The 27,216-nt window shown below is 34.2% G+C and overlaps 1 protein-coding gene and 1 long non-coding RNA gene across 3 annotated transcripts in view; one reads left to right on the forward strand and one right to left on the reverse strand.

Moving 5' to 3' along the window:
- The window catches only part of KYNU (kynureninase), a 90,068-nt gene extending 73,068 nt beyond the window's left edge, over positions 1-17,000 (forward strand). For both annotated transcript variants that reach the window (XM_079924411.1, XM_079924410.1), the window contains 4 exons: positions 7,049-7,101; positions 8,961-9,046; positions 14,626-14,856; positions 16,167-17,000. In XM_079924411.1, the coding sequence (XP_079780537.1) occupies positions 7,049-7,101; positions 8,961-9,046; positions 14,626-14,856; positions 16,167-16,313 (517 nt within the window). In that variant the 3' untranslated portion in view covers positions 16,314-17,000. The remainder of the gene's footprint in view (positions 1-7,048; positions 7,102-8,960; positions 9,047-14,625; positions 14,857-16,166) is intronic.
- The window catches only part of LOC307187967, a 454,431-nt gene that overhangs the window by 380,297 nt on the left and 46,918 nt on the right, over positions 1-27,216 (reverse strand). The gene's annotated exons all lie outside the window — the stretch shown is intronic.

Here is a 27,216-nt window from a genome sequence, read left to right on the forward strand (position 1 = left end):
AAACAATACCAACCTCAGAATGTTGTTGCAAAGATTAATAAGTAAGATGACATGAAACGATCTTGCCCATTTTCCAGCAAACATATCTTTGTTTCTGCCCTTTTTTTCCCTTAGCAGTTCAATATGCAAAAGCTTTGCCCAACCATGCCTTTTGAATAGGATTTCCTGTTGGCATAAGAACAAGTCATTTGACTTGATAGATCACTCCAAAATGTTCTATAGGATTATATAATTCCCATCCAGAAGTGACATAGATGCGGTGGCTAGGGGTGATGGATGGCAAACAATTAGAATCTCCAATGCGGCTGGCCCAGAGGTTAGTCTCCCAGTATCTTTTGTACTAAGCCATTGGATAGAAAAATATAATCTCTTTAGTGAATAAATTCAAAAGAAGCATATTATCATCAAATAATGAGGCAACTCAGAAAAAATTACAATATCATATTTGTACTTTTTCAGATAAAAACTTAAAGTACTTTTATGGACTCAGTAAATAAAGCATAAAAAATGATGCCTTGACCTCAGTTATAGACTCAGGTCCAAGTACTTTTTCCCCTAAAGAAGAAAACTTTTTCCCTCCGTGTATTTACTTGTTCCTTTTATATTTGGGCTATGAACGTGCCATCAGTACTTTTAAGCATGAACTATAATTTCCTCCTATGATACCACGTTCATATCTAGGTCTTTGATGGTATCTTTGGATACCATGTATCTAGGTCTTTGATGTTTCTGTCAGATATGCCCAGCAATCATAAATCATACTCCTGAATTTTTAATAGCACTCCACAAACAGAAATGATAAATACCTAGTCTTTTTAATGAATACACAAAAATGAAGGAAAAGTTGCTAAATAAGAAAAAAAGTATTGAAGTACTCTCCCAATTTTTATTTTAAACCTGTTGAAAAAAGATGGAAAAAAAAATTCCCAGTTTTCCATTACCCTGTCTCATAGCCACTGTATTTGCCTCAGATTTTTAAAAAAGAAAATGCCAAGAGGAAAATTTTGAATCCGTTTCCAAAGAAAGCATTACATGCAAAAGGGCTCATACATTATGTTTTTGATTTGTAACTATAGAAGAAATCATTCTCTTTAACAAACTGTAGTATTTTTCTTCTCTTTCAAAAGATAGAAATAACATAAAAAAATAGTAAATGCCTCTGTACTAAATGATAGTGAATGAATCTAATTCATTCAGGCTAGAACTCCTTTCTTTATTCCTCTTTTTTTATGCAAACATAATCTTAGCCTCAATAGAAAAGGTGATACTGAGTTCCCCTCAGTACCCAGCACAGTTTTATGCCTGCTGAAAGAATGGGTTTTCAATAAATATACACCATGATAAATATAAGCACCTCAAATAAACAATTACATTGTACACTGATTTGTTTTCCCACTCAATTTAACTCATCCATATAGCTCAGTTATGTGTTCAGATTAACTAAAGAAAGGTTCTGATTCTGGATATTTAATACAAAAACATATGAGAACTTTGATAAACATACTTTTCATTTTATAATTGATTTCAGTTGTCATCAGAAATTTAATAATTTTTTAGTAAGTTACATATGTAAATGTCACCAGACCATAAACTTAGGTGGACAAATAATTTTATTTTCTTTATTTTCATCTATCAACTCATTTGATTCAGGAAATTCAGTCTTATAACTTTACTTAGTGACTTTTCTCTTAGTGACTTTTCACTTAGTGACTTTTATACTTAGTGACTTTTCTCAGTAAATTCAGAATTTAAGCTCTGTCAGTTCAGAGTTCTTTTCTTGTCCTTCTCTCCTTAGGATGGCATCTAAGGTTGCACGATGGGTGACGTACAGAGTGCCCAGACATAGATAAAGGAGAGGCATCTTGTCTATAGCCATCTCCTGGAATCCATTAAAATGTACCTGGCACTCCCTTGGTCATCTGCTCCCATTACTGCTACATCCTCCAAGATGTCTGTGGAGCTACCATGACCCTATGCCCTTTATCTCAAGCTCCAATGGGGATGCTGACTTTCTCAGTCACTTCGATTTCCTTCTCTGGGGAAACAGGAATTTCAGGATACTCTCTTGGGTCTCTTGGGTTAGTATGATCCTAGATTATAAATGGAGGTGCTATCACAGGCCCTTCTGCTAACCTTTTTTGTATGAAGATTATGGTACCAACCTGGCATAGAGGGATTCTTACAAACCCTTTGGATTGCCACGTAGGACTGAGGGAACATGGCTCAGGAATTCCGTATCATTAGATCCTCCCAAACATATCTGGAATTCCCACTGACCTCTCAAGCATCCCAACTCCCATCCCCTAGAACTTAACTGGGGGTAGGGAGTGCAGCCCAGCTCTGTATTAGGAATATGAATCCAGTCTTTCTATTTTCCTTTCTGAAGCTTCCCATTCCTCAGCACTCACAAAGGTCATTTGATTCATGGGTTAGATTTATTATTCTCTTTTCTTTTTGCTGCTTACAGCATAAACTTTATGCTAGGCTATTATATGAGACACTTGATAATTAGAATTCCAAAATGTCTATCTACTGCAAGTCAAAAGCCTTGGCTTTTAAAGACTACTAACTCTGCTATAAGTTTCAATAGCTTGTTTTGAACTCAAAGCTAAAAGGAGTATACATCTTTTGGTGCTCTCCATTTAACAAATGACCCTGAAGTAATAAAATTTATTGATTCATTGTGGAGAAGAAAGTTTTAGAAAATTATTTGCAAATGATGAGAAAAATTTTAATTAATACCTTCAAAGTTTTTTTTTACCACCCCAAACATTTTTTCCCAAACAATATTATGTCAGTAGTTGTCCCTGAAGCCATAGATTTTTCAAGTCAAGAGAAACTGGCAATTAATATGTGACTAAAAATATCATACATAGCAGGAGCAGAACCCAAACTGGATCATCAGTTTTCTAATAAGTTTTAGAGCTTTATTCTGGAAAAATCATTTGAAAACAATTCTGAAGTTGAATATTAAGTCTACACCTAGAAATTTAGTAAACTCAATAAAAACATCAGCAGAATTCATTTAAAGTCAAACAGTATAACACACACAAAAATATAAAAGTTGAAAAGGGAGGTGGTGTGAAATTTGCCCTCATAATCTTCATATGTGCTGGGCCTTTGAATATGCTATTTGACTATCTGGAACACTTTTTCCTTTCTCTTTTGCTGAAATATACTCATTCTTCTGCTTAGCTTCCTTGTCAAAGCCTCCCCTGACCATCACCACACTAGTCAGTTGCCCGAACTCATGCTTCTCCTAACAATCTTTTACCATTCGTCACACATCCACATTACAAACACTCTTCTACAAACACTAGGAGACAAGTCCCTGATCTCATGAGCTTACATTCTAGTTGGGGGAGAAAAATGAAGATAAGCAAGATAATTATCAAGTTCATAAAAGATACTACATGTTCTATTGTATATCTTTATTTTTTGGTTTCTTATCTCTTGCAATCATTCCCTTTCAGGACCCAGAACTCATTCTCATTCACTTTTGATATAATGACTATGTGATATTTTATAATATAAATTTAGCATAATTTATAAAACTAGTCTTTTATTGAAGGAAGTTTAGGTTATTTTCAATCTTGGACTATTACTAAAAGGGAGGCAATGGCTACACTTATACATAATTCACTTCATACTTGTACAAGTTCTACTGGAGAAAAAACTCCCAGAATTGAATTTGCCAGGTAAAAGAATACATGTATTTGTAAATTTTATAGCTGTTACTCATTTGTTTTCTAGAGGGGTGCATCAATAATACATATTCCCACAATAATACATGAGCATTACTTATAAAACATGTTAATACTAAAAGAGTCCTTAATAAAACTTTGGAATTTTTTTCTAATCTAAGAGGACAGCAAATGTATCTCAATGTAGCTTTCATTTGTATTTTTCTTATCATTAGTTAAGTGGAGAGTTTTTTGGGTTTTTTTTTTTGCTGTACGCGGGCCTCTCACTGTTGTAGCCTCTCCCGTTGTGGAGCACAGGTTCCGGATGCGCAGGCTCAGCGGTCATGGCTCACGGGCCCAGCCGCTCTGCAGCATGTGTGATCTTCCCGGACTGGGGCACGAACCCGCGTCCCCTGCATCGGCAGGCGGACTCTCAACCACTGTGCCACCAGGGAAGCCCTATCTCTAGATATTTTTATACTACAAAGATTAACCTCTTGTGACATAAGTTGCAAATATCACTTGATAGAACTTTCTCTTATGACTCATTGGTCTATGGAGATGATTCTATAACTTTCTCTTCAGCTTTATTAATATGATGAATGGTATATTAATTGATTTGTTAACACAGTTCCACATTGTTTTCATTTTGAATTTTTATAATATAGTAATATTTTGTCATAGCTGTTATGTCATAGCTGTTATGTCGTAGCTGTTATGTCAATGTCATAGCTGTTATTTTTTAGGGATTTTTTAATATTTGTTTTTCCATATGGCATTAGAATCAGCTTGCAAGTACCAAATGAAAATAAAATCTGTTTGTATATTTTACTGGGGTTATATAAATTTATACATCAATTTGAGGAGAACTGACTTTTTCTTTTTTAATAAATTTCTTTATTTGTTTATTTTTGGGTGTGTTGGGTCTTCTTTGCTGCGCACAAGGCTTTCTCTAGTTGGGGGGCGATGGGGGGCTACTCTCTTGCGGTGCGTGGGCTTCTCATTGCAGTGGCTTATCTTGTTGTGGAGCACGGGTTCTAGGCACACAGGCTTCAGTGGTTGTGGCTCACAGGCTCAATAGTTGTAGCACATGGGCTTAGTTGCTCCGCAGCACGTGGGATCTTCCTGGACCAGGGCTCAAACCCATGTCCCTTGCATTGGCAGGCAGATTCTTAATGAATGCACCACCAGGGAAGTCCTATTGTTTTTCCTGATGTTGAAAATTATTCAAGTCTTTTTGCTCTTGTTGTTCAGATTCAGAAGTATTTAAACTTTTTTATGTAGGTCTGGAATATTTCTTATTATTATATCAGCTTGTTGAAATTGTAAACTTCAGATATTTAGTTCTCATATTAATTTTGTACCAGATTACCAGACTAAATTATCTTTTTGTTCATACCAGCTACAAAATTGTATAATTTGAAAGTAGTGACAATTTACTACCTCTTTTTTCAATTATTATAACTGTAAAATCTTAGTACTAATGAAAGTAACTTTGGTGTTTCTCCATTTCGTCTAAGTTTGACTTGGATGTGAATAAAGAAAAAATTAAAAATTTTAACATTTTGGCCATAATTACATATAAATGCATGCAATATATTTTATCCTAAAATTGGAAACATAGTTTAAATATTGTTATCTCCATTTTATTCTTTTTGAATATAAATTCTTTCAAATATGATTTTTATAATGGCTACATAATATTCCATCATATAAAAGTTGTATAATTTATTTTATTGTTTCTCTGTTACAAGATATTGGGGTTGCTGTGACACTGTAAATAGTACTGTGTTCACTGTCCTAGCACACACATCTTAGCGTACTACAAATAGTGTAATCCGAACAGTCCTTTGGATAAACTGGAACAAGTAAAAGTACTGGGACAGAAAACTATACAATATTTAATTTATATTTTCAAACTGTACTCCATAAAGGCTTCATTACTTATATATTCATTATTAGACAAAGAGCTTATTTCCTTTTTACTAAATCCTTGATACAAATAGACATATAAATTTTAAATGACTTTGCCAATTTGATATGTGAAGCATGGTCTGATCTTCTTGTTTTTTCATATTTTTAATTATTACTGAGATTGAGGGGTTTTTTTCCCCCCAGAATTCATGGGGCATATGCATTTCTCCTTTTATAAATGCCTTGTCCATTCTTCGTGGCTGTGTGGTTTTGGGGGCACTGCCCTTTCTCTGATGAAAAAACTCTTGGTGAAAACTCTTTTAAATGTGGCAAACAGCTTCCTTCTCCCCATCATTGGTTTTTCTTTTGGTTTTTCATTTGTTTTTTCTTTGTAATACAGAATTTGAAATGTGTCTGAATATATAGATATGTTCCTTTATATTTTCTTTGGTTTTCATAGTTAGAAAATTTACTCTTAAGAATCATATAAATATAGGAACATATGTTCTTCATCTCTGCATTTTTTGGAATGTTACAATTATCACTTATTAAATTGTTGTATGATCTGAGGACTGTTTTTTATATTTTCTGCCATGTTCCATTTGTCTCCCTGATGCTTCTTTTAATAGTATTGTGCTCATTCATTTAACGAATTTCGTAATATGCTGTATAATAAAGAGCATATTCACCTTTATACTCTTCTATTTCAAAATTTATTATTTTCACTCATATATTCTATATAAACTTAACAACATTTTGCCAAATCCAAAAACAACATACTTGGAATTTTTAATTTTGGCAGTATTAAAACTAGCAATTTATTTAGGAAGAATTGATTATCAGGAATATTGTATTTCTCTTTCTCAAATTTTATATTTTTCTTGAGATATTTTGTATTTTTTTTATCTAATAAGCATACACACATACATATGATTTTTCCTATATATACTGTATTTTATATCTGGCTAATTAACATTCTTATTAAAATCTGAAAGTAACAATTTCTTTAGAAAATTATTTAAAATTTTTCAAAAATTATATAGGTTATTTTTATGCCATTTCTCCTTAGAGAGCTTACTGCAAGAAAAATACATTATTGTATTAATCACATTTTTTTGGAGCTTTCTTTTCACCTTTGTTTTAAAATCTAAAATAACCAACATTTTTGCTCATTTTATTTAATTTTAAATAAGAACAAGATCATTAAGTACAGGTCTCCAGATGATTTAACTTTGCAAAGGTAATACAACTAATAAGAATAAATTGATTTTATACTCAATCTCAAGAAGGTTATAAATATTAATTCCCTTATGATATCATATAGTATTTATATGCTTAAGTATCTGATGACTCGTATCACAAATGATTTTAAAATGCAGGCCCTAGAGTCCTATATTAATTGTGACTATTTTTATAGACCAAAATATCAAATGTTATTATTTATGTTTCAGGTTAGTGGGATGGTTTGGCCATGAATTAAGCACCAGATTTAAGATGGATAACAGTAAGTGTATTCAATTTTACTTCACAAGTCACTTTGTCTTAACTTTATTTCAATTTTCGTCTGTCTTTGTATGATATGTAATATACATGCCTCATGGAGAGTGCACTTTGAAAATGCCACTGAGAATTCTTAAAATAAGGAATGACATTTCTTCAGTGTAAGACTAAGTGTTCATAGATTTTAGCATGATTTTGAGCCTATCCTTTTGTAGGGAAATAAGTAGAAGTGAAATCTAAAGTACTCAGATCTCATCAATATGGAGTACCTAAAACATCAGGCAGGGAAAACAGGAAGGAATTGTTGGCTTGGAGTCAGACCCAGAGAGACTTAGGTATCAAACCCACTTTGCTGCTTAATAGTTTTGTGATGTTGCACATAATTATCATTTTGGATTTTTGGGGTTTTTTCCTCACATATCTAATGTGAATAATAATAACTATTTCAGGGTTTCGTTTGAGGGCAGGACACATTCTAAGCTATAAACCAAGTAGCAAACTATTTAATAAATGTTCATTTTTATCCCTCTATTTTCCCAAATATTCCTTCTTTTGTGTCTTTCATCACATACCAAATAGTAACCCCAATGGGTAGAAATGAAAGTACACCATGAACAGGGAGTTATCAAATTGCACTATTTCTTTTTCCTGAGTGACTTTATTCTTCCATCACATGGGATACAGAGAACTTCCTAAATGTGAGAATTAAACTTAAATTTGATCCTTCAGACTGCTTCCAACCCTGAGATAGGATTTTAAATATATTCACATTTGCACCAACCAAGATGCAAAGAATAAAGATGGGCTCTTCAGTCATATCAGGAAAGCTGTGTTTTATCTTGGCTGCTGAAATAATGAACTGTTATTATGCCAGTTATTTAAATTGTTTGTAGTGGGTTTTCTTATCTGTAAATGAGGGAGCTGGATTAGATCAGGGGTGGACAAAAATTTTCTGTGAAGGGTCAGATTGGAGATATGCTAAGTTTTTGGGGCTATGCTGTTTCTGTGGTAAATACATAACTCTGCCATTGTGGTGCTAAAGCAGCCACAAAAATACATAAATGAATGAATGAGGCTACGTTCCAATAAAACTTTATTTACCAAAACAAGTGGTGGGCCAGATTTGACCCACTGGATATAGTTTGACTAGCCTTAATTAGATGCATCTCTAAAGACCCAGAAAATTCTCTCACTCTTAGTATTAGTTTTTAACTTTATCTCTAACTAGCAGTTTTAACTCTTGGATTTAACTTGCAACTATTCAATCTAATTAATTATAATTAGGATAATGTCTGATATTAATTTACCTTTTTAATATATCATATTTAGGCAGATCATTTTTTTTAAAGCCTTTTTTTTTCTTCTTTCCCAAGAGAAGTTACTTGACCTAGTAATCCTAATGTTAAAAGTCACCTTCCTAGGTCATTTCATTTATATTTCTGCCTTTGGGTGACATTACAATTACAAATCATTCGAATATTGATATCTTCCCCTTGTTGACCTGGTTTCATAATAGAAAGGCAAAGCATGGAGCAGAACAAGGAATGCTGGCTGGGGATGAGAGGGCAGAGGTTGGGGTGCCGAAAATCTTCTAGATGACATTATGTTTGTCTTGTGTCTAAGGGCTCTAATTTTTGGTAGGCTGCTATGAAGGTGGGGGCAGAGGAGATGGAAGTTGTAGGTGAAGGAGAAATATGCCGGTATTTTAGGTCCATGGCGTTTCTCTTAAATATCTCAGAAATCTCAGGAAGAAAAGTTTTTAAGTCTTATATTTTTCCTTTCTACTTTACTGTCATAAAAAAATCCATAAAGGATACCTTTTTAGGCACATTCTATAAAAATGACACGATATTAATTTTTCAGAACTGCAGTTAATCCCTGGGGTCAATGGATTCCGAATTTCAAATCCTCCCATTCTATTGGTCTGTTCCTTACATGCTAGTTTAGAGGTAAGTGATCTATGCTTCAGCCTTCCCACATCTTTACCTTTCTCTTTACCTGAGACATGTTGTTTATCTGCTAATCAGCTAGATTAATATGCAATGTGCATAAACAATGGAGGAAGGGCAGGGTTCTCCATTAGGACAGTGACTGTGTGCTAATGTCACTTTTTATTTATATATTCAGCCCCCAACCCAAGGCTTGGCACACTTAATAAATGTTCAATGAATCTTACATGGGGTGACATATTTTTAGTTCCACTTAGAATTTGTGTGAACCTGAACAAGTTATTTAATCTTCTACTGGTCTCTCTCTATACAAAACAAACATGCAATATTTAAGTCTTGATTAATTCACTCATTCAAACACTTACTTATTAAGGAAATATTGTGTGCTGGACGATGTTGTGATTACTGGGGACTCTGTTTCTTCTAGTTCTGTGAGTCAATGAACTGACAAACTGCCATGTGACAAAACTATAGGAAGACTTCAGGGGGTTGGGGAGAGTATGAATACTCAGAGTAAACCAAAGATGAGTAAGGTTGTCCCATGAGGTAGGGCGGATTTTCTTTTTCCTCACTGGGGTTTCTATAACATTATATCCATGTTTAATTTCTACTATTATTGGCTCAATATTTTTCTTTAAGTCCATTCATGCTTCTACTTAAAATTAGTCTCACCCTAAATAATAGGGTACTTACCTATATCTATTCATTTTTACGCACATATAATGCATATATATGTCTCCTAACTAATTATTTGGATATTGGATATTCATTAATTTCAGATTAAGACTAAATTTACCTAAGTAAATATATATTGTTAATAATTATATCTATATAATAATAGTATTAATACATATATTAAGGCAATATATTTTACATACATACATTTAAGTAAAATATATTTTAAGTAAATACACATATGTTTCCAATAGAGATTTTAAATATATAGATATTCAAATAAAATTTTGATTTTCTGTTTTTTTTTAAATTGAAAGCCTCCTAAAATCATCTAGGTTTAGGAAATTCTACTGTGGCGTATTCTGGCATGAGTGACCGGATAAAGACTTCCAAAATCTCTTCCAAACTTAAAATTCTAGAATTATGTGAACATTCACAGCAGCTTCTCATTTTGGCCACTGGACAGCAGCGTCAAGTTCCGCTGTTTTTATACAGCTTCACCACTAGATAGTAGTAATCAACTCATTCCATTTCATCCCAATTTAAAGAGCACATACTCGGTATGACCACTAGATGGAGCTTGTGCTGTTTTCACTTTTGGGCAGGTTTTTTTTTTTTTTTTTTTTTTTTTTTTTTAAGTTGAAATAGACCCAGTAACAAGATTTCACAGGCAGTGATACATATTTTAAAAAATCTTTTTAAGGGGGGTGATGAAATCTACTCGGCAAATCAAATAATGATATTTGATTTGCTTTCAAAATATCCAAGCTGAGGAACACTTCCGTTAAACATTTTTATTTTATTTTATTTTATTCTATTCTATTTTATTTTATTTTTTTGGCTGCATTGGGTGTTTGCTGCTGCGAACCGACTTTTCTCTAGTTGCGGCGAGCCAGGGCTACTCTTTGATGCAGCACGCGGGCTGCTCATTGCGGTGGCTTCCCTGGTTGTGGAGCACAGGCCCTAGGCATGCAGGCTTCAGTAGTCGCAGCATGCGGGCTCAGTTGTTGCAGTGCATGGGTTCAGTAGTTGTGGCGCAAGGGCTCAGTAGTTGTGGCTTGTGGGCTCTAGAGCGCAGGCTCAGTAGTTGTGGCACACAGGCTTAGCTGCTCTGCAGCATGTGGGATCTTCCCGGACCAGGGATCGAACCCGTTTCCCTTGCACTGGCGGGCGGATTCTTAACCACTGAGCACCAGGGATGTCCCCCGTTAAACATTTTAAAAGAAGATAACGTTTTGCTTATTTTGAAAGTTTATATCAGGGAGAAGATGAATTATAGTAAGAAAAAACAAGGCACCAAGGAATACCTTAGGAAAAACTAGTACTTAAAGTTTCCTCTGATTTTATCTTTGCAAATGACTTCCTAGCCGTATCTAGAAAATGTCTTTTAGACACTATCACTTTGGTATTCTCTGCAGTGGACTGACTGTTCTTCAGTATTCACCTCTTCTGCCACAGGAAGTCTTATTCCTATTTTCCCTACCAATAGTTTTCTTCCACACTGTATTATAGTCACCTAGACATGGTTTCTATTCTCAGCTGGAATCTGAAGACTGATTTATCTTCTCCTTTAATTTCTAAACTTAAACCTGAGAAAAAGACTCTAAATGCCACAGAAGAGGTATGTACACTGCTCTGGAGCTTCTTATCACTTAAGTGTTTCTCTGCATCCTCTTGGAGATATCTTATTAAATCATTCACTGTCGAGGCTATGTTCTAACCAAAATTATCTTTAAGTAATCAAACCTTGTGTTAAAGAAGGTGTTTTCGAAATTCTTGCTTCCTATTATAAATTACAAAATTCTGAAATTACAAAATAATACGTTTCATTGTTTCCCATTCTCTACTTAACTGTTAAAACACTGTACCTTCTAGATGTTTCTGAGTTTGCCATGTGTCAGTGAATTAACCTATTCAGTACTTACCTAATTTATTTAAAAGTTACACATATAGGAGACACGTAGCTGAAGTTTGAGTAAATGAAAGAAATAAATACATGAATCAAGCTACCTTTCTTTGTTATCTCTACTTCCCTTTCAAAAAATATTCTTACACAGTCAAATGCCAACCGAAGAAGAGATTCTATACTTAAGAATCAATGTACATGGATATGATTTCGGATTTGCAATACACAGAATTTTTAAAAAAGATTAATTATGGCTTTGTTCACAATTAATGTGTATTTGATTGATTGATGGATACCATGAAAAATAGCACCTTATAATTAGTTTCAAACTGTTTCTTCATAGTGCTGCCTATTTAATCTTTTGTACAATAATTTAAAAAATATTGTGGATCAAGAGAAAGAGCAATAAGGTAGGAAGCAGGAGGCAAATACTCTATCCCTCACTGGGACACTAAGTGTGACCTTCAACAAGTGACAACTACTCTTGAATTCATTTGCCTCAATTTTTTAATGAAGATGTTTGGACCAGATTTGGACTTCGGAGGTCACCTCAACCTTCTAATTACTAACTTGAAATTAAACAATACTTATATTGTATTTTGAAGGGTCATATAGACAATTTTAGACTTTTCCAGTACATAAATATATAATTAAATAGCTTAAATATATAAAATTAGAGCATTCAATTAAAATACAGGGCAAGTCAGAAGAAATGTACTCTGTCTTTCCTCAGAGTTATTAGGCAGCCAATTTTAAGAATTGAAAACATCATGCTATACTTATTTTTCCTATTTAAACATAACTAACTTTTCTAGCTTTGCATTTATTTTAGTTAACAAGAAAACTCACCCAAATAGTGGAAACTCTGCCAAGAATTCTGTTATAAGCTGAATATTTTCAAACTACACTTTTCATTTTTCCTAATTTAAAAAAAAATTATTCCACAGTACTGAAAGCATGAAAATAATGAGAAGCAAAAAAAAAAAAAAAAGGGACATTTATTCTACTTCACTGTTAACTCCTATTATCCCCTCTTGATATTTTTATCTGAGGCCTCAGTAGAGACTTTTACACTCTGAGAAGAATTTACGACCCCCTCAGAATGCAGCTTCTCTTGTTGTGGTTGTAATGTGGAAATTAGTTTTACATTTAAAAGTTATTTTATTATTAACAAAGAGTCATGATATGTTAAAATTGACACATTTGTCATGAAAAAAAATTGGTTGCTTGTTATCAAATCTGCAAGAGCAAAAAACTTCATTAAAAAAACCCCCCTATAAACTTAATATTCCCCAAAGTCTTACTAACCTATGAATACAAATGAAATACCATTAAAAGTACTACTTTACACATTGTCTCCATCTGCATCTTATGGGTCCCAAAGCAGATCCAGAAAGTGTACTAGAATTATTTAAATAATTAAAATATCCTCAAATTATTATTAATCTCCAAAGAGAAGCTTGTAAAGATTCCTGTCACATTTTTTTTTTTTTAATTCCAAACCTGACAGCCAAACCACTGGTGGGCTACACCTTACCTGTCCCTGCTCCTGCCCTCTGTACAAATGTTGATTCTTGGATCAGGCTCTCTTGATCCAAAACTTGGAGGTGTTCCCTTGAGTCTTTATTGTGCCAAATCTATGGACATTTTTTTTACACAGGAAATGAAGAGATGCCTCTTACCAAAGTCCATGTAACTGGCCTAAAGTAGCATTTTTTTGCACTGAATATGTCAGATGCCTTTTGACATGGACCTCAAAGACCTCAGCTTCTATTTGCAGCTGAACTCTTCCCAGGCTGCAGACACAGTCCATGAGGTCTGGTTGGGAAGAGAGGCAGATAGGTTTCTATCCTCTGATTTTCCTCTCTTCCTTCAAGACATTACCTTACGTACAACTCCCATCCTCTCCTTCAGCCACATCCATAGCTTCCATGCAATAGGTCAAGAAAATCTATGCCTGAATGGTTGAGTTCTAGTAGAATGCCTGCCCACACATGCCATGTGTATATAGAGAAAAAACTATTTTCATAGACTTCATAAAGTATAGATATCACCAAATGACCCTATGTTTGCTCAGTGGCATAACATGATACAGAATAGGGACATTAAGTGGCTTGCCAGTGCATCATTCTCTGTTTGCAGTTATTTCAGTTCTTATATGTAGAATATATTTTTAAACTCTATTTGACCTTAAGAGATAAGCTAGAAAAGCATGTCTGTTCTGACCCCTAATGTTCCAATACCAGTTATTTTGTGCCCTTTTCTCACTCATCTTAATATAAGACACCTCACGCAGCAACTGGCAGTATTTTCACACCAGTGTTAGAGTTTAGCAGGGGAGAAAATGATGAAAGAAGAAAAAAAGAAAGACCAAATGCTTCAGTAATAATACATGCATTATCTAACATTATTTGCTTTTCTGACCAAACTTAGCCATCACTATTTAACTACTTGTTTTCTTGCTGTCAAACTGAAGGAGATTTAGGAATTGGTAAAACGAATATAAATAATATTGGTAACATTGCCTTCCACATAAGCGTTTAGCTCTTATTGCACCGTTTTGTGGATTAAACAAACTTTATATGGGAATAGAAAAAAATCTTGATTATGATTGTATAAAATGTTTGGAGGAAAATTTTTGACATTTATAACAGTTATTTATGCATTTATTAAGGTATGTTTTACTTGTACTAATTATATGAAGCTAATTTAAAATAACTCTGAAGGAACATTATGTTCACTTATATTTTTCTGCTTTTGCAAGTATTGTTTAAATGACATTTGTACAGTTTTTCTGTCAGGACACTTTGTGTTTAATTTTTAATGGCAAAGCACTTAAAAGAGGACATGTTTTCACAAAAAGATTATCTAAAATGGATGTTTTATTGGAAAGGTCAAAAGTGGGCATTTCCCTTGTTTTATGTGTGATTTACAGTTAAATTTTGCTTCTTTATAAATCAACAAGAAACCGTGAACCTGATTGCTTCTCATTCTGCAGATCTTTAGGCAAGCAACTATGAAAGCACTGAGGAGAAAATCTATTTTGCTAACTGGTTATCTGGAATACATGATCAAGCATCACTTCAGCCAGGATAAAGCAGAAACCAAGAAAACAGTTGTGAACATAATTACTCCATCCCGTATAGAGGATCGCGGCTGCCAGCTAACCCTAACATTTTCTATTCCAATTAAATATATTTTCCAAGAACTAGAAAAAAGAGGAGTGGTTGTACGTATATCTCTTGCTTTGCTATCAGGTTTTTCTCTATGGGTTGCATGTTGAGGACAAAATTTGGATTTTTTTGTTTATTCATTTTTCCATGTTATTTCACATCAGTCAGTGAGGATAAGTTAAATGCCAACTAAGTATTCAGCACTGTGCTAACTGAAGGGCACAGAGATCTGTCATTTCTGATAAAAGGGAAGAAACCACAAATTTTGGTTGCAGGAAAGAGTTTTATGTAATTTATCCATTATTTTCATTATAGTTTGGGCAGAAAAAAATTTAGTGAAAACCCTAATATATTATATATTTATTGAATAAGTGGAATTAAAGAACATACAATATAGTAGAGGGAGAAAAAGGAAATCAGTCTTACTTAGTTGTTTGATTGAACTAAATTATTTTCAACATTTTCACTTCAGTCAAGAAAGATATGTAGACACATCTTAAGAGTGTTAATGTTGTATGGAATTTTTTTTTAACTGTTGGGCCTAAGTAGCCCTCTTAGTCTCTTGAAGAGAACTAATAAGTATTTAATGAGTAATTTCAGGAAAAATGGTGATAACATATCTATTTCCAGATTTAGAAACTGCTGCACTCAGTCTTCCAAACCTTTAGGAGAGGTATCCCCAGAGTCTGAAGACACAAATCAGAATATCAGCATTTCAAATCACACTCTACCATTTACAAGCCATGTGCTCCTGGGGAAGTTAGTAAACAACTATTGACTTCAGATCCTTCATCTGTATTTTTGCTGCAAAAATACTTACCTCAAAAGTTGTTATGGAATAAAATGTGCCAGCACACATAAACCATTTATTATATTGTCTAGCCCATAGGGCGTGTTTCTTAAAGATAGTCATAGTGATCTTCAGACTATGCTGAATTATCTGAGCCCAATTCATGAGATTAGGGATTACTGAATTTAATGGAAATATAACTAAAACTATCCAGATCTCAGTGAGGTTCTCAATCATTGAAATGTGTGCAAGGGTTCCAGTCTCTCCAGGGTCTCTCCACAGATAAACTGTATACTCGATCCATTGGTTGCTTAAAAAGGATCATTGCTGACTGGACTTCAGGAAAGTACTTAGGATATTCATGTACCAACCCATTAATATTTTAATTATTATTAAGAGGGGAGTTTCAAATAACATAGAAACACTATGCTTTATTTAAAGTGAAAAAAATTGCTTATATATTAAGTTTTAGGGAAATCAGTATGAATGTTTTATGTAAGTTTCTCTTGAATGTGGATTTCCATTATATGAATGATGCCAACATTATTGTGGTTTTACTTTTTGTTTCCTCTACAGTGTGACAAACGGGATCCAAATGGGATTCGAGTGGCTCCAGTTCCTCTCTACAATTCTTTCCATGATGTTTATAAATTTATCAATCTGTTCATTTCTGCACTTGACTCTGCAGAAACAAAAATAGCCGAGTTTTCCATAGCAACTTAAGCAAATAATATGGAAAGCCTGTGGTTATTTTATTACTATTATTCAAGTTTTAATTATTTCAAAACTGATTACACATAACTGGCAATGAATTGTATACTTTACAGAAAAACAAGACAATTTTTTAAGGGTCTGTGGCCTTGAGATATCTGCATGGCTGTCCAATTTCTTGGTGTTTGGTGGATCAAAGTCTTTACTGGTGCAAGTATTATGTACACAGTCTTGATTAGCTGTCATATTTCATTGTTAATGAAATGTGTTTTGTTGGTTTAATTTATAATTTGACTGACAACTTCACAATGTACGTGGAAATTTTTGTGTCAATTTTAGAAATATTACTTTAATTTTAATTTACCAAAGAGTTTCTTATAGGCACTGTAGTTGAACAGTCTGATATATGTATGCTTTTTACAATGTTCCATCTAACTCCAATCTGAGGAACAGAAAATGCATTTTCTAGGGCAGTGGCTTTCAAATATTTGTAGTGTGGTCACAATCCACACTAAGGAATACATTTAATATCAGAGTTTAATTTGTGTACAAGCCTTATTTCATTGATTCTAATACACAATTTTTTTAATCGTATGTTAACATCTGGTAAAGAAGAAATGTCTTTCAGTTTTCATTCCACAGCTTCTTACAATTGCCATTGGCCATTCTTTCATGTTATCTTCCCTGACATTACCATGATTTTCATAGTGAGTAGATATCGTCCTAGATCTGGTTTTAAAAATGGTATATATAGCAACAACAAAAGTTGCATAAATTATTTGCTTGTGCTTTCATATTTATTATTTTATCACATTACAATTAATGGTGGTTGAAGCTCATTAAATTGATTTCTTTACTCACTCTAGGGTCCTAATCCATTTTTCAAGGATGTCCCCTTATTTAATGTTATCATAATCTCTTGGTTTTGTTTAATGGGAATTTCTCCTGATAAAAGACTTCAGATGCTACTATGCTTCTAAAATAATGAAATAAATCACTCTAAGATACTTGTGATTGAGGATTAAGGTTAGGAAATAAGTGCTTCATCACTCAACCTCTATCCCAAATCTATGGACCTTTGTTAATCACTATGAAAACACAACAGTTACATTCAGCCCTGTAAAATTCCCCTAGTTCTCAGCTGTTGATGCCATAACCACTATTCATGAATTGGCAAAATACTCTACATTTGTATACATAAGCAGCAAGAAAGAGTGACTATGACGGTATTAGCTTAGCCAACCACTTTGAGTGGTAGAGTTAAATAAAAAGTTGCAGAGCTCTGACACCAACACCAGCAACTACTGATATTTATTGAGTACTTCCCGTGTACCATGTATTGTGCTATTCTATTTACATGTTATCTCACTTAATTGAGTGGTTGCATAATTGCTTTAGAAAACTTTCCCACCTCCACTTTTGGCAAAACTCATCTTTCATAGATGGAAAAATTCTCAAAACCTTAAAATCTGACCATATATGACTTCATCTAGAAGAAATTGTTTTTGAACATCACAGTGGTAAACAAAAAAGACATAATTTCAGCTCTCAGGGAACAGGTAGCTTAGTGGGGAAACAGAGAGTAAACCTATAAACATCCAAGTAAATATATAATTACAAACTGTAAGTTCTTCTATTAAAGATAAACGGTGATACTATGAGAGAAAAATCTTAAGGGTATTAACTAGATAGTTGAGTAAGGAAAGGTATATGAAGGTGCCTATCAGTTAAAGTTCTAAAATATTTGATGTTAATCACATTAAAATTACATCAAATTATGTAAATAAACCATTCAAAGCATCATCAGCACTCTGTCCTCATCACCCAGGTGAAGAAAGAGCATTAAAAACTCGCTTTCTCACAGACTCTGGGAGGGCTCATGCCAAGGAGTACTTGCCAGAACTTCTGCTGCCAGTGTCCTTGTCCCACCATGAGCCACAGCCACCCCCCGCCTTTACAGGAGACCCTCCAATACTAGCAGATTCACAGAAAGGTAGACAGGATGAAAAGGCAGAGGGCTATGTACCAGATGAAGGAACAAGATAAAACGCCAGAAAAACAACTAAATGAAGTGGAGATAGGCAACCTTCCAGAAAAAGAATTCAGAATAAGGATAGTGAAGATGTCCCAGGACCTCAGAAAAAGAATAGAGGCAAAGATCGAGAAAATGCAAGAAATGTTTAACAAAGACCTAGAAGAATTAAAGAACAAACAAACAGAGATGAACAATACAATAACTGAAATGAAAACTACACTAGAAGGAATCAATAGCAGAATAACTGAGGCAGAAGAACGGATAAGTGACCTTGAAGACAGAATGGTGGAATTCACTGCTGCGGAACACAATAAAGAAAAAAGGATGAAAAGAAATGAAGACAGCCTAAGAGACCGCTGGGACAACATTGAACGAAACAACATTCACATCATAGGGGTCCCAGAAGAAGAGAGAGAGAAAGGACCTGAGAAAATATTTGAAGAGATTATAGTCAAAAACTTCCCTAACATGGGAAAGGAAATAGCCACACAGGTCCAGGAAGGGCAGAGTCCCATACAGGATAAATCCAGAGAGAAACACGCCGAGACACATAGTAAATCAAACTGGCAAAAATTAAAGACAAAGAAAAATTATTGAAAGCAGCAAGGGAAAAATGACAAATAACATACAAGGGAACTCTGATAAGGTTAACAGCTGATTTCTCAGCAGAAACTCTACAAGCCAGAAGGGAGAGGCATGATATACTGAGAGTGATGAAAGGGAAGAACCTACAACCAAGATTACTCTACCCAGCAAGGATCTCATTCAGAATCGATGGAGAAATCAAAACCTTTACAGACAAGCAAAAGCTAAGAGAATTCAGCACCACCAAACCAGCTCTACAACAAACGCTAAAGGAACTTCTCTAAGTGGGAAACACAAGAGAAGAAAAGGACCTACAAAAACAAACCCAAAACAATTAAGAAAATGGTAATAGGAACATACTTATCGATAATCACCTTAAATGTGAATGGATTAAATGCTCCTACTAAATAACACAGGCTCCTTGAATGGATACGAAAAAAAGACACATATATATGCTGTCTACAAGAGACCCACTTCAGACCTAGGGACACATACACACTGAAAGTGAGGGGATGGAAAAAGATTTTCCATGCAAATGGAAATCAAAAGAAAGCTGGAGTAGCAATACTCATATCAGATAAAATAGATTTTAAAATAAAGAATGTTACAAGAGACAAGGAAGGACACTACATAATGATCAAGGGATCAATCCAAGAAGAAGATATAACAATTATAAATATATATGCACCCAACATAGGAGCACCTCAATACATAAGGCAACTGCTAACAGCTGTAAAAGAGGAAATTGACAGTAACACAATAATAGTGGGGACTTCAACACCTCACTTACAGCAATGGACAGATCATCCAGACAGAAAATTAATAAGGAAACACAAGCTTTAAATGACACAATAGACCCGATAGATTTAATTGATATTTAAAGGACATTCCATCCAAAAACAGCAGATTACACTTTCTTCTCAAGTGCGCATGGAACATTCTCCAGGATAGATCACATCTTGGGTCACAAACCAAGCCACAGTAAATTTAAGAAAATTGAAATCATATCAAGCATCTTTTCTGACCACAACACTGTGAGATTAGAAATGAATTACAGGGAAAAAAAACATATAAAACACAAACACATGGAGGTTAAATAACACGTAACTAAATAACCAAGAGATCACTGAAGAAATCAAAGAGGAAATCAAAAAATACCTAGAGACAAATGACAATGAAAACACGATGATCCAAAACCTATGGGATGTAGCAAAGGCAGTTCTAAGAGGGAAGTTTATAGCTATATAAGCCTACCTCAAGAAACAACTCAAACAATCTAAGCTTACACCTAACAGAACTAGAGAAAGAACAAACACAACCCAAAGTTAGCAGAAGGAAAGAAATCATAAAAATCAGAGCAGAAATAAATGAAATAGAAACAAACAAAACAATAGCAAAGATCAATAAAACTAAAAGCTGGTTCTTTGAGAAGATAAACAAAATTGGTAAACCATTAGCCAGATTCATCAAGAAAAAGAAGGAGAGGACTCAAGTCAGTAAAATTAGAAATGAAAAAGGAGAAGTTACAACAGACACCGCAGAAATACAAAGCATTCTAAGAGACTACTACAAGCAACTCTATGCCAATAAAATGGACAACCTGAAAGAAATGGACAAATTCTTAGAAAGGTATAACCTTCCAAGACTGAACCAGGAAGAAACAGAAAATATGAACAGACCAATCACAAGTAATGAAATTGAAACTGTGATTAAAAATCTTCCAACAAATAAAAGTCAAGGACCAGATGGCTTCACAGGTGAATTCTATCAAACATTTAGAGAAAAGCTAACAGCCATCCTTCTCAAACTCTTCCAGAACATTTCAGAGGAAGGAACACTCCCAAACTCATTCTATGAGGCCACCATCACCATGCTAACAAAACCAGACAAAGATACTACAAAGAAAGAAAATTACAGACCAATATCACTAATGAATATAGATGCAAAAATCCTAAACAAAATACTAGCAAACAGAATCTAACAACATACTAAAAGGACCATACACCATGATCAAGTGGGATTTATCCCAGGGATGCAAAGATTCTTCAATATAGGTAAATCAGTCAATGTGATAAACCATATTAACAAATTGAAGAATAAAAATCATATGATCATCTCAATAGATGCAGAAAAAGCTTTTGACAAAATTCAACACCCATTTATGATAAAAATTCTCCAGAAAGGGGGCATAGAGGGAAACTACCTCAACATAATAAAGGCCATATATGACACACCCACAGCAAACATCATTCTCAATTGTGAAAAACTGAAAGCATTTCCTCTAAGATCAGGAACAAGACAAGGATGTCCACACTCACCACTGTTACTCAACATAGTTTTGGAAATCCTAGCCATGGCAATCAGAGAAGAAAAAGAAATAAAAGGAATACAAATTGGAAAAGAAGAAGTAAAACTGTCACTGTTTGCAGATGACATGATACTATATATAGAGAATCCTAAAGATGCCACCAGAAAACTACTAGAGTTAATTAAGGAATTTGGTAAAGTTGCAGGATACAAAATTAATGCACAGAAATCTCTTGCATTCCTACACACTAATGATGAAATATCTGAAAGAGAAATAAAGGAAACACTCCCATTTACCATTGTAACAAAAAGAATAAAATACCTAGGAATAAATCTACCTAGGGAGACAAAAGACCTGTATGCAGAAAACTATAAGACACTGATGAAAGAAAATAAAGATGAAACCAACAGATGGAGAGATATACCATGTTCTTGGATTGGAAGAATCAATACTGTGAAAATGACTATACTACCCAAAGCAATCTACAGATTCAATGCAATCCCTATCAAATTATCAATGGCATTTTTTATGGAACTAGAACAAAATATCTTAAAATTTGTATGGAGACCCAAAAGACCCTGAATAGCCAAAGCAGTCTTGAGGGAAAAAAACGGAGTGGGAGGAATCAGACTCCCTGACTGCAGACTATACTACAGTAATCAAGACAATATGGTACTGGCACAAAAACAGAAACATAGAGCAATGGAACAAGATAGAAAGCCCCAAGATAAAACCACACACCTATGGTTAACTAATCTATGACAAAGGAGGCAAGGATATACAATGGAGAAAAGACAGTCTCTTCAATAAGTGGTGCTGGGAAAACTGGACAGCTACATGTAAAAGAATGAAATTAGAACACTCCCTAACACCATACAGAAAATAAACTCAAAATGGATTAGAGACCTAAATATAAGATCAGACAGTATAAAACTCTTAGAGGAAAACATAGGAAAAACACTTTGACATAAATCACAGCAAGATCATTTTTGATCCACCTCCTAGAGTAATGGAAATAAAAACAAAAAAATGGGACCTAATGAAACTTAAAACCTTTTGCACAGAAAAGGAAACCATAAAAAAGACCAAAAGACAACCCTCAGAATGGGAGAAAATATTTGCAAACGAATCAACAGACAAAGGATTCATCTCCAAAATTTATAAACAGCTCATGCAACTCAATATTAAAAAGACAAACAACCCAGTTCAAAAATGGGCAGAAGACCTAAATAGACATTTCTCCAAAGAAGACATACAGATGGCCAAGAAGCACATGAAAAGCTGCTCAACATCACTAATTATTAGAGAAATGCAAATCAAAACTACAATGAGGTATCACCGCACACCAGTTAGAATGGCATTATCAGAATATCTACAAACAACAAATGCTGTAGAGGGTGTGGAGAAAAGGGAACCCTCTTGCACTGTTGGTGGGAATGTAAATTGATACAGCCACTATGGAGAACAGTGTGAAGGTTCCTTAATAAACTAAAAATAGAATTACTATATGATCCAGCAATCCCACTACTGGGCATACACCCAGAGAAAACCATAATTCAAAAAGACACATGTATCCCAATTTTCATTGCAGCACTATTTACAATAGCCAGGTAATGGAAACAACCTAAATGCCCATCGCCAGATGAATGGATACAGAAGATGTGGTACATATATACAATGGAATATTACTCAGCCATAAAAAGGAACGAAATTGGGTCATTTGCAGAGATGTGGATGGATCTAGAGACTGTCATACAGAATGAAGCAAGTCAGAAAGAGAAAAATAGGTATCGTATATTAACGCATATATGTGAAACCTAGAAAAATGGTACAGATGAACCAGTTTGCAGGGCAGAAATTGAGACACAGATGTAGAGAAGAAACATATGGACACCAAGGGGGGGAAGCGGCAGGGGGGTGGTGGTGGTGGTGTGATGAATTGGGCGATTGGGATTGACATGTATACACTTATGTGTATAAAACTGATGACTAATAAGGACCTGCTGTATAAAAAAATAAGTAAAATAAAAATTAAAAAAAAAAAAGAAACTTGCTTTCTCCTACTTGCACCCCCTCCTCCCCCAAACCCAGAGATAATCATCAAACTAAATTTTGTGTTAAGCATTCCCTTACTTTCTTTAAAATTTTATAACTATGCATGTACCCATAAAAATATATTAGCTAAATTTGCCTGTGTGTGAACTTTATATAAATGTAATCATACTGTATATATTCTTCTACTTCTTTTGCTCAGCATCCTGCTTTTTGAGATTCATTCATGTGTTACACATAGCTTTCCATTCATTTTCATTGCTGCTCAGTATTCTATTGTATAATTAGAATTATAATTCATTCTACTACTGATGAAGATGTGAGTTGTTCCAAATATTTGTAATATTGCAACAATGCTGCTATTAACATTCTTAGTGCACACGTTCAAAAGTTTGTCCAGGACCTATAACTGTGGAAGTGCTTGGTCATAGGCCACAGACATGGTTGACTTCACTATGTACTGTCAAACTTTTCTAAAGTGGTTGTACCAGTTTCCACGCCAAACCAGTAGGACATGAGGGTTACCTTGCTCCTTATCCTTGCCAGTAGTATACATATAAAAATAGACAAGGTGGGGCTTCCCTGGTGGCGCAGTGGTTGAGAGTCCGCCTGCCGATGCAGGGGACACGGGTTCGTGCCCCGGTCCGGGAGTATCCCACATGCCGCGGAGCGGCTGGGCCCGTGAGCCATGGCCGCTGAGCCTGCGCGTCTGGAGCCTGTGCTCCGCAACGGGAGAGGCCACAGCAGTGAGAGGGCCCGCGTACCACAAAAAAAAAAAAAATAGCCAAGGTGATTATTAAAATAACAGAGAATAAATGTTTAACTTCCACACAAGAAGAAAGGGAAAAAAGAATGAAGACACACACAACACACACACACACACACACACATACACACACACACACACAAACACATCAGTTTATGCTTCGGACACCATCCTTAATTTGTGGATTAAGCCAAAACTAGATTTTTACTTGAATTTTATACTTGATCAGCCTCTTTTCCTTTGTATCCTCTCCTTCACAGGCTTTTTGTATAATTCCTTCAGTAAAACATATTTATCCAAATTCCTGTCTCAAGTTCCTAGGGAACCAAATCTAAGACACCATTTCCTTACTAGTCTTAATAATCATAAGTATTTTATATTCTATATCTAATATATAATGAATTTACAGTTCTGTTTCTGTTGCTTTTCACATATAATGCTAGTTTCCTTGTATATATTGTAATTCTTAACTTTAAAGTGCTCGTTCTTTGAGAACTGGGTTAAAGTGTGTTATTTGAAAGGTATTCACATTTGCTTCTGCCAGTTGCCGAGGATCACTTCTGAGTTGTTTTCAGGTTTTTCAAATCACATGAACAGCATGTAACTAGATATATTAATCCATGTGAGGACCAATTAATAGTTACAAATCTTCACAAGTTATTAATTTTTCTTGCTGATCCTTTATATAGCCTTTGGTTGTCAACATTATGCCAGGCTCTCCTATCAGCTTACTTACCTTGGCCAATCCTAGGCTTGTCTCATGTCCTATTTAGTTATCAACACTGAAGCTCAGTGACTCTGGGATTCAGCAGAAACTCTGAGGATGAAAGCCATGCCTTGATCCTAAGCTTACTTTGATCTTTTCTTACTTCCCAGTTTCCTGCTTTTATTTCATTTTGGGGTTCTGAGAATTTCTCACTTCTGTGCCATCTCATTTTAAAAGGCTTTTTTGTTGTCGTTTTTCTTTTCTTTTTTTTTTCTTTCTGGTATCTAATCCCCTACAACATGCTAAACTGTCAAGAAATGGATTATGACTGAAAACAAAACAAAACAAAATATATATATATATATATATATATACTTCCTGTTTTCTTAAGTAGAATGTGTGAAAAATGAATTGCACTTTCTCAATAACTCACGCACATCTATATAAATGTCAATTCTTTTATAGCGATACCCTTGGGTGCTATTGTAATACATAGGTCTGTTTGTGTAACATGAAATTATTATACAAAGCTTACTGGAGAAAAAGCTGGATGTGAAGTCAATAACTTATTTTCAAATTAAAGAAATAAACTTTTTCTACAGCTATTTTCTGCGCAATAACTTTCTACTTATTCTTGAGTTCAAAACTATACGGGTTTACATTCAAATTTTTTTATGTCTTTGTTTCACAAGTTGAAGTTGCTAGAGCATTGGTTTTTAAGTAAATGGATTTTGGCATAATCTTAAGAAAGAAACTTGCAAACACCCTGAAAGCACACCATAAAGCACAACATGGTAATCACTGGATTAGGGCACCCTATTACTGAGATGATGGATTTGATGCTTGTGTGGGCCATTAGCATCTGCACTATGTGTTTGAGAAAGGTACAGGATATGTACCCAGCCCTCTAGTAGTAGTATTTTTAATCTCGGCAAGATGTACTCTCAAAGAACAAAATGATAAAGAGGATCATTATAATGGATTTAAACATTTCTGATGTGGTTTTGGCTTATTGCAATTATTCTTTTTATTAATGATCTAGTGTTCCGATTTTTGACTCTTTAAAGTGGCTCCTGAGTCCTTTTGACATTACCTCAGCTATTTTTTGATAGCTTTATTGCTTTTGGTCTGACAAGATGTAGGCTTACTTTGTATATTTCCTACCTCAAACTTGATATCACTCATTTCTTTAAGAATATTCAATTTCTTTTGGAGAAAAGTGGCATTTAGAAACTATAATCTTAACAGTACAAGTGCTCATTATAATTAGGTTGATCATTATATCCATGATTTTCAGTAAAAGCATTAGGAAATATATATTTTTATGAGAAATTATATCTTTATTTCATATTCATTCAATTTAATTTAGGATAACAGAGTATTTATTTAACTTAATCTATTTTATATCTCTTGTGCTGAAAATCTTTGTTCTAATAATATTATCATGTATAATATACACTATCATATATATGCATATATATATAGTTTCAGAATTAGTAATACTAAAGCTATCATAAACAATATGATGAAAACAGTTTAAGATCTTTTGGAAACTTCTTTTTGTCCTTAGAATACATGTGACTAGGAATAGTAAGTCAGATTACTGTGTTTTAAAGGCACTTGTAATAACTCTTCTCTGTATGGTTCCATCACCAATTGTATACATATTTAGGTTCAGTACTTTAGAATTATCTTTTCAATCTTTATAAACTTCATTTTAAATATAAAATTTATTTCAGAATTGTGTCATATAATTGGACAATTTCAACTTCAAATCTGCAAGCCAGGTATACTCAGAAAACTCTAGATTCTGTCCCTACTCCCTTCACCCTATTTCCTCCCAGTATTTATACATTTTTTTTCATGTTTTGGTTTATCCTTTCTTTTACTTTACATATAGATATAAATATAGGTAAATATATATATAAATATATATCTCCTTCCTTATATAATATATAATAAATATAGTAGCATGTTACAAATGCTTCCACTTTGGAAAAGCATTCCTTTATAGAAAATTATAGTTAATACTTAAGGAATAATAGAATTAGAAAATAATTCATTTTCAATTCTTATTAGAATAATTGGTTCAGGCAAAGATCAAACATTATAGGAAAAGTTGATGAGAAAGTACATAGTGGGGGCATTGGATTGTTACCACCTAAACTCACTGATCATCACTAATACCAGTAAAAATGGAGCAACCTGTAACTATGTGCCTGTGATGCAGGCTATTTACTAAGGATATAATAAACCTGAATCCAATAAAACTTTAGGGCTATTTTCCAGTTTATAACAACATGAAGAATGGAGGAACAAGCTAAATGACCCCACAGACCCCAAAGAGAAGCAAATATGAGCCATTCTACATGGCAACTGGCTGGGTTTCTTCAACAAATCAATAGCATGAATAAGATAGGGAAGAGGTGAGGGAGAAGGAACTATTCTGGATTATGAGACTGA

This window comes from Stenella coeruleoalba (assembly GCF_951394435.1).
Source record: "Stenella coeruleoalba genome assembly, chromosome: 6".
NCBI lineage: Eukaryota > Metazoa > Chordata > Mammalia > Artiodactyla > Delphinidae > Stenella > Stenella coeruleoalba.